Source organism: Babylonia areolata, chromosome 14 (assembly GCF_041734735.1).
Source record: "Babylonia areolata isolate BAREFJ2019XMU chromosome 14, ASM4173473v1, whole genome shotgun sequence".
Lineage (NCBI taxonomy): Eukaryota > Metazoa > Mollusca > Gastropoda > Neogastropoda > Buccinidae > Babylonia > Babylonia areolata.
This window is the reverse complement of record NC_134889.1, coordinates 35,443,421-35,450,920: the sequence shown is the minus strand read 5'-3', so window position 1 is coordinate 35,450,920 and position 7,500 is coordinate 35,443,421. Positions and strand designations below refer to the sequence as shown.

Below are 7,500 nucleotides of genomic sequence, written 5' to 3'. Positions count from 1 at the left end.
TCATGTTATATCATGATTATCATCATATCATATCGTAATTATCAACATATCATATCATACCATGTCATGTCATGTCATGTCATGTCATATCATGTCATATCATATCATATCATATCATGTCATGTCATGTCATATCATATCATATCATACCATACCATACCATGTCATGTCATGTCATGTCATATCATACCATGTCATGTCATGTCATATCATATCATATCATACCATGTCATGTCATATCATATCATATCATACCATGTCATGTCATGTCATGTCATGTCATGTCATATCATGTCATATCATATCATACCATGTCATGTCATACCATGTCATATCAACTAGTGATGCCGGGAGGAGACACCACCCATTGTACATACCCCACATTGGTTTCACCAGCTTTTCATTCATCCCTCTTTTCTTTCTTTCTTTCTTTCTTTCTAACTTACTTTCAGTGACGGGAAGGGGTGCAGAACCCACATTAGTTCCATCAGTTTTTATTCATCCTTCTTTCGCTTCTTTCTGTCTTTCTTTCTTTCAGTGACAGGCACAGAATCTAGACTGGTTTCATCAGTTTTTATTCATCCTTCTTTCGCTTCTTTCTTTCTTTCTTTCTTTCAGTGACAGGCACAGAATCTAGACTGGTTTCATCAGTTTTTATTCATCCTTCTTTCGCTTCTTTCTTTCTTTCTTTCTTTCAGTGACAGGCACAGAATCTAGACTGGTTTCATCAGTTTTTATTCATCCTTCTTTCGCTTCTTTCTGTCTTTCTTTCTTTCTTTCAGTGACAGGCACAGAATCCAGACTGGTTTTATCAGTTTTTATTCATCCTTCTTTCGCTTCTTTCTTTCTTTCTTTCTTTCAGTGACAGGCACAGAATCTAGACTGGTTTCATCAGTTTTTATTCATCCTTCTTTCGCTTCTTTCTTTCTTTCTTTCTTTCAGTGACAGGCACAGAATCTAGACTGGTTTCATCAGTTTTTATTCATCCTTCTTTCGCTTCTTTCTTTCTTTCAGTGACAGGCACAGAATCTAGACTGGTTTCATCAGTTTTTATTCATCCTTCTTTGGCTTCTTTCTTTCTTTCTTTCTTTCAGTGACAGGTACAGAACCCAGACTGGTTTCATCAGTTTTTATTCACCCTTCTTTATTTCTTTCTTTTTTCTTTCTTTCTTTTTTTCCCTTTCTTTCTTTCTTTCTCTGACAGGTACAGAATATATTTTCTTATTTGATTTCATCAGTTTTTATTCACCCTTCTTTATTTCTTTCTTTTTTCTTTCTTTCTTTTTTTCCTTTCTTTCTTTCTTTCTCTGACAGGTACAGAATATATTTTCTTATTTGATTTCGTCAGTTTTTATTCATCCTTCTTTCGCTTCTTTGTTTCTTTCAGTGACGGGTACAGAACCTAAATTGGTTTCATCAGCTTTTGTTCACCCTTCTTTCGTTTCTTTCTTTCTTTCTTTCTTTCTTTCTTTCTCCCAGCGAACTACTGAAGGTTGGGGGCAGTCTCAACCATTACACATCCAGACTGATTTCAACGGCTCTCAAACTGGGACTGATCGACCAACATCTGAAACGTGTCAGGATGGTGTACAAGGTCATTCTTCGTCTGTCTCTCTGTCTGTCTGTCTGTCTGTTTGTCGTGCTCTTTCTGCTGTGGCCTCTCTGTCTCTGTCTCTTTCTCTGTCTCTCTGTCTGTGTCTCTGTCTGTCTCTTTCTCTGTGAACCCCGACTCCTTTGACATGGGCAGAAGGCCTGCTTCAATATAACAAATATTTGTTCTTCTTCTTCCTGCTCTTTCTCTCTCTGTCTCTCTGTCTCTCTCTCTCTCTTTGTGTGTGAACACCTCCCCAACCTGCTCCTCGTCTCTCTGTCTCTCTCTCTCTCTGTGTCTCTGTCTCTGTCTGTCTGTCTCTCTCTCTCACTCTGTGTGTGTGTGTGTGTGTGAACACCTCCCCACCCTGCTCCTCTCTCTCTCTCTCTCTCTCTCTCTCTCTCTCTCTCTCTCTTTGTGTAAACACCTCCCCACCCTCCTCTCTCTCCCTCTCTCTCCCTCTCTCTCTCTCTTTTCCCAACCTCCTCTCAACAAAGTAAGTACTGACTCTGCATTAATGTAACGTGTTTCGCAATGAGGTCCAGCATGTTGGATGGCATAATAGCTCACGGATGTATACGCCACCTCGGCTGCTAGATGTCACTGAACGTGTTCCATGTTCTTGGACAGCGGTGAAGTGATGGCCTAGAGGTAACGCGTCCGCCTAGGAAGCGAGAGAATCTCAGAGCGCTGGTTCCAATCACGGCTCAGCCGCCGATATTTTCTCCCCCTCCACTAGACCTTGAGTGGTGGTCTGGGCGCTAGTCATTCGGATGAGACGATAAACCGAGGTCCCGTGTGCAGCAGGTACTTAGCGCAGGTAAAAGAACCCACGGCAACAAAAGGGTTGTTCCTGGCAAAATTCTAAAGAAAAATCCACTTGGATAGGAAAAACAAATAAAACTGCACGCAGGAAAAAAAAGAAGAAAAAAAAGGAGGCGCTGCAGTATAGCGACGCGCTCTCCCCGGGGAGAGCAGTCCGAATTTCACACAGAGAATACAAAATACAAGTAGATGGGTGGACACGCGATTGCTTTGTGTTGGGCAGTGTTGAACTGCTCCTGTCCAAAAGCGGTTATGCGTTTCTTCTGCGAGTCTTGCGTGAAAGACTGACGTGCATTTCCGTGTTTTGTGATTCTCGCCTTAGTTCGTTTGTTGCTGTTGTTGTTGTTGTTGTTGCTGTTGTTGTTGTTGTTGTTGTTGTTGTTGTTGTGTGTGTGTGTGTGTGTTTCGTTGTCGTCGTTGTTGTTGCTGTGTGTGTGTGCGTGTGTGTGTGTGTTGTGTGTGTGTGTGTGTGTTTCGTTGTCGTCGTTGTTGTTGCTGTGTGTGTGTGCGTGTGTGTGTGTGTTGTGTGTGTGTGTGTGTGTTTCGTTGTCGTTGTTGTTGTTGTTGTGTGTGTGCGTGTGCGTGTGTGCGTGCGTGCGTGTGTGTGTGTGTGTGTGTGTGTGTGTGTGTGTGTGTGTGTGCGTGTGTGTGTGTGTTGTGTGTGTGTGTGTGTTTCGTTGTCGTTGTTGTTGTTGTTGTGTGTGTGCGTGTGTGCGTGTGCGTGTGTGCGTGCGTGCGTGTGTGTGTGTGTGTGTGTGTGTGTGTGTGTGTGTGTGCGTGTGTGTGTGTGTTGTGTGTGTGTGTGTGTGTTTCGTTGTCGTTGTTGTTGTTGTTGTGTGTGTGCGTGTGCGTGTGTGCGTGCGTGCGTGTGTGTGTGTGTGTGTGTGTGTGTGTGTGTGTGTGTGTGTGTGTGTGCGTGTGTGTGTGTGTTGTGTGTGTGTGTGTGTGTGTGTTTCGTTGTCGTTGTTGTTGTTGTTGTGTGTGTGCGTGTGTGTGTGTGCGTGTGTGCGTGCGTGCGTGTGTGTGTGTGTGTGTGCGTGTGTGCGTGCGTGTGTGTGTGTGTGTGTGTGTGTGTGTGTGTGTGTGTGTTTCGTTGTCGTTGTTATTGTTATTGTTGTTCTTGTTGTTGTTGTGTGTGTGTGTGTGTGTGTGTGTGTCGTTATTGTTGTTGTTGTTGTTGGTGGTGGTGGTGGTGTGTGTGTGTGTGTGTGTGTGTGTGTGTGTGTGTGTGTGTGTGTGTGTGTGTGTTTCGTTGTCGTTGTTGTTGATGGCTGTGGTGGTGTTGCTGTTGTTCACTTTTTTTTCCACTTCAATGTCTTCCTGCTCCCAGACCCAGAACTGTTGGTGCTGCGCGTGTGCGAACAGTGGGGCGAACGTGGGAGTTGCAAGGCCACGAACGCAGAAGAAGAAGAAGAAGAAGAAAAAGCATGTGTGTTTTTGTTTAGTAATTAAATAAATAAATGAATAAAAACCGCTTGTAATAAGGTTAGGATGCTGTGTGCACAACACAGCCAATGATCCAGTGTGCTACCTTAATGAACACAAACGTTTTGCTGAAAACAAGCCAGGCCACCACACACCACATGCATGCAGTGTGTTGATGTGTGTTTTACTCAGTCTGTGTTGGTGATGCAGAGAAGGATGGAGGCTGTGTGCCGAGTTCTGAGGAACAACCTGCCGCGGGGGGCCACGTTCTTCGAGCCCCAGGTAAGTGATGATGATGATAATGATGATAACAATAATTCTGAATATCTTTGTCATCATCACCGTCATTATCACCATCAGCATCATCATCATGTCGATGAGAAGAAGAAGAAGAGGAATGACAAGAAGAAGAAGGAGGAGGAGGTAAAGAAGAAGGAGGAGGAGGAGGTAAAGAAGAAGGAGGAGGTAAAGAAGAAGAAGGAGGAGGTAAAGAAGAAGGAGGAGGAGGAGGTAAAGAAGGAGGAGGAGGTAAAGAAGAAGAAGGAGGAGGAGAGGGAGGTAAAGAAGAAGAAGAAGAAGGAGGAGGAGGTAAAGAAGAAGAAGGAGGAGGAGGAGGTAAAGAAGAAGGGATATTCTTGCAGCATTCTATCCGGAAACCTGCTCCAGGTGCTTTACAAAGCAAATTCTTTAAATAACACATTACCTCGATGCTATATATACGCACGACTCTGTGTGTGTGTGTGTGTGTGTGTGTGTGTGTGTGTGTGTGTGTGTGTGTGTGTGTGTGTGTGTGCAGGGGGGTCTGTTTGTGTGGGTGGTGTTCCCCCCAGGCTGCGACACGGAGAAGATGCTGAAGTGGACATCAGACAGGCATCGTCTGACTTTCCTGCCGGGCATCAGGTTAGTTTCCATCGTGACGATGATGATGACGATGATGATGGTGATGATGATGATGATGACGATGACGACAATGATGATAATGATGATGATGATGATGTTAAACAGGCACCGCATCATTTTCCTGCCCGGGATCTGGTTAGTTTCAATGACGATGATGATGACGACGACGATGATGATGATGATGACGACGACAATGACGATGATGATGTTGACGACGACGACGACGATGATGATGATGACGACGACAATGACGATGATTACGATGATTACGACGACGACGACGGCGATGATAGTGATAATGATGTTAAGCAGGCATCGCCTGACTTTCCTGCTGGTGGTCTGGTCAGTGTCAGTGATGATGATGATGATGATCATGATATTTGATTTGATTTGATTTGATTAGATATGGATACTTATATAGTGCCTATTCTCTGTCGGAGACCAAGCTCTTAGCGCTTTACAAACACGGGGTCATTTGTACAACAGGCTGCCTACCTGGGTACAGCCGACTGACGGCTGCCATTGTACGCTCATCATTCGTTTCCTGTGTCATTCAATCACATTTCAGGCACGCGCACATACACACTCAAACAGACATGTAATAGTAGTAGTAGTAGAATGGGTAGTAGTAGTAGTAGTAGTAATGAAGAGGATTAGGGTGATTGTGATGATGAAGATGATGATAATAATAATGATGATGATAATGGTGATGACGATGATGATGATAATGATAACAATAACAATGATGGCGAGGACTACGGTTATGATGATGATGACGATGATAATGATAATGACAATGATAATAATAATGATGATGATGATGAATTATGATAGCAATAATAATAACGAGAACAGCAACAATAATAGTTACAATGATAATGTGTGTATGTGTTTGTGTGTGAGTGTGTGCGTGTGTGTGTGTGTGCGCGCGCGCGCGTGCGTGCTTGCACATGTGTGAATATGCGTGTATGTCTGTGCGCGCGTAAGCATGCGCGCGCGAGCTTGTGTGTGTGTGTGTGTGTGTGCGTGCAAATTAAAAGAAAAAGCACAAACAAAATCTTTTTCGTTATGTCTCTCCATTCCACTGACATCCATGCTCTGATGATCGTTTTATTCTTCCTTCCTTCCTATCAACCGACCTCCCCCCCCCCCCCCCCCCGACCCCCAACACCCACCTCCCCACTCCCCTCTCCACTTCCCCCACCGCCCCCCACCCCACCCAGCACCTCCCCAGGGGGCAGGCATGGACACTGTACCCGCGTCAGCATCAGCTTCTATCCGGAGCACGTTCTGGTGGACCTGGTCAGCAAGCTGTGCAGGGCCGCCACCGAGTTCTTCTCTCTCCATGCCTCTGTCTGACTGCCTTCCTGCCAGGCTGCTCACTGGGCCAGCTAGAGAGAGAGGGGGGGAGAGAGAGAGGGAGAGAGAGAGAGACGCTTTGACACTTTGTCATTGGCCATGAGGTCCTTAGAGAGAGAGAGAGAGAGGGAGAGAGAGAGAGACGCTTTGACACTTTGTCATTGGCCATGAGGTCCTTAGAGAGAGAGAGAGACGCTTTGACACTTTAATGTCATTGGCCATGAGGTCCTTAGACAGAGAGAGAGAGAGAGACGCTTTGACACTTTAATGTCATTGGCCATGAGGTCCTTAGACAGAGAGAGAGAGAGAGACGCTTTGACACTTTAATGTCATTGGCCATGAGGTCCTCAGACAGAGAGAGAGACGCTTTCACACTTTAATGTCATTGGCCATGAGGTCCTTAGACAGAGAGAGAGAGAGAGAGACGCTTTGACACTTTAATGTCATTGGCCATGAGGTCCTTAGACACAGAGAGAGAGAGAGAGACGCTTTGACACTTTAATGTCATTGGCCATGAGGTCCTTAGAGAGAGAGAGAGAGACAGAGACGCTTTGACACTTTAATGTCATTGGCCATGAGGTCCTTAGACAGAGAGAGAGAGAGAGAGAGAGAGAGAGACGCTTTGACACTTTAATGTCATTGGCCATGAGGTCCTCAGAGAGAGAGAGAGAGAGAGAGAGAGAGAGAGAGAGAGAGAGACGCTTTGACACTTTAATGTCATTGGCCATGAGGTCCTTAGACAGAGAGAGAGAGAGAGAGAGAGAGAGACGCTTTCACACTTTAATGTCATTGGCCATGAGGTCCTTAGAGAGAGAGAGAGAGAGAGAGAGAGACGCTTTGACACTTTAAAGTCATTGGCCATGAGGTCCTTAGAGAGAGAGAGAAGCTTTGACACTTTAATGTCATTGGCCATGAGGTCCTTAGAGAGAGAGAGAGAGAGATGCTTTGACACTTTAATGTCATTGGCCATGAGGTCCTTAGAGAGAGAGAGACGCTTTGACACTTTAATGTCATTGGCCATGAGGTCCTCAGAGAGAGAGAGAGATGCTTTGACACTTTAATGTCATTGGCCATGAGGTCCTTAGAGAGAGAGAGACGCTTTGACACTTTAATGTCATTGGCCATGAGGTCCTTAGAGAGAGAGAGAGAGAGAGAGACGCTTTGACACTTTAATGTCATTGGCCATGAGGTCCTTAGAGAGAGAGAGAGACGCTTTGACACTTTAATGTCATTGGCCATGAGGTCCTTAGGGAGAGAGAGACGCTTTGACACGTTAATGTCATTGGCCATGATGTCCTTGCCAGTTTACTGAAGTAGGCCAATTAGAATATAAATGCGACGCGATTTATAGCTTTTTGAGTATTAAGTTTGTAATCAGATCAAGGAGCAAAACGCCCCGA

The 7,500-nt window shown here is 45.0% G+C and overlaps 1 protein-coding gene across 1 annotated transcript in view; it reads left to right on the top strand.

Annotated features, from left to right (window-relative positions):
* The window catches only part of LOC143289606 (2-aminoadipate transaminase-like), a 33,649-nt gene extending 27,482 nt beyond the window's left edge, over positions 1 to 6,167 (top strand). The window contains exons 8-11 of the mRNA XM_076598645.1: positions 1,480 to 1,594; positions 4,052 to 4,123; positions 4,638 to 4,741; positions 5,965 to 6,167. Of these exons, the coding sequence (XP_076454760.1) occupies positions 1,480 to 1,594; positions 4,052 to 4,123; positions 4,638 to 4,741; positions 5,965 to 6,100 (427 nt within the window). The 3' untranslated portion in view covers positions 6,101 to 6,167. The remainder of the gene's footprint in view (positions 1 to 1,479; positions 1,595 to 4,051; positions 4,124 to 4,637; positions 4,742 to 5,964) is intronic.
* The last annotated feature ends 1,333 nt before the right edge of the window (positions 6,168 to 7,500 follow it).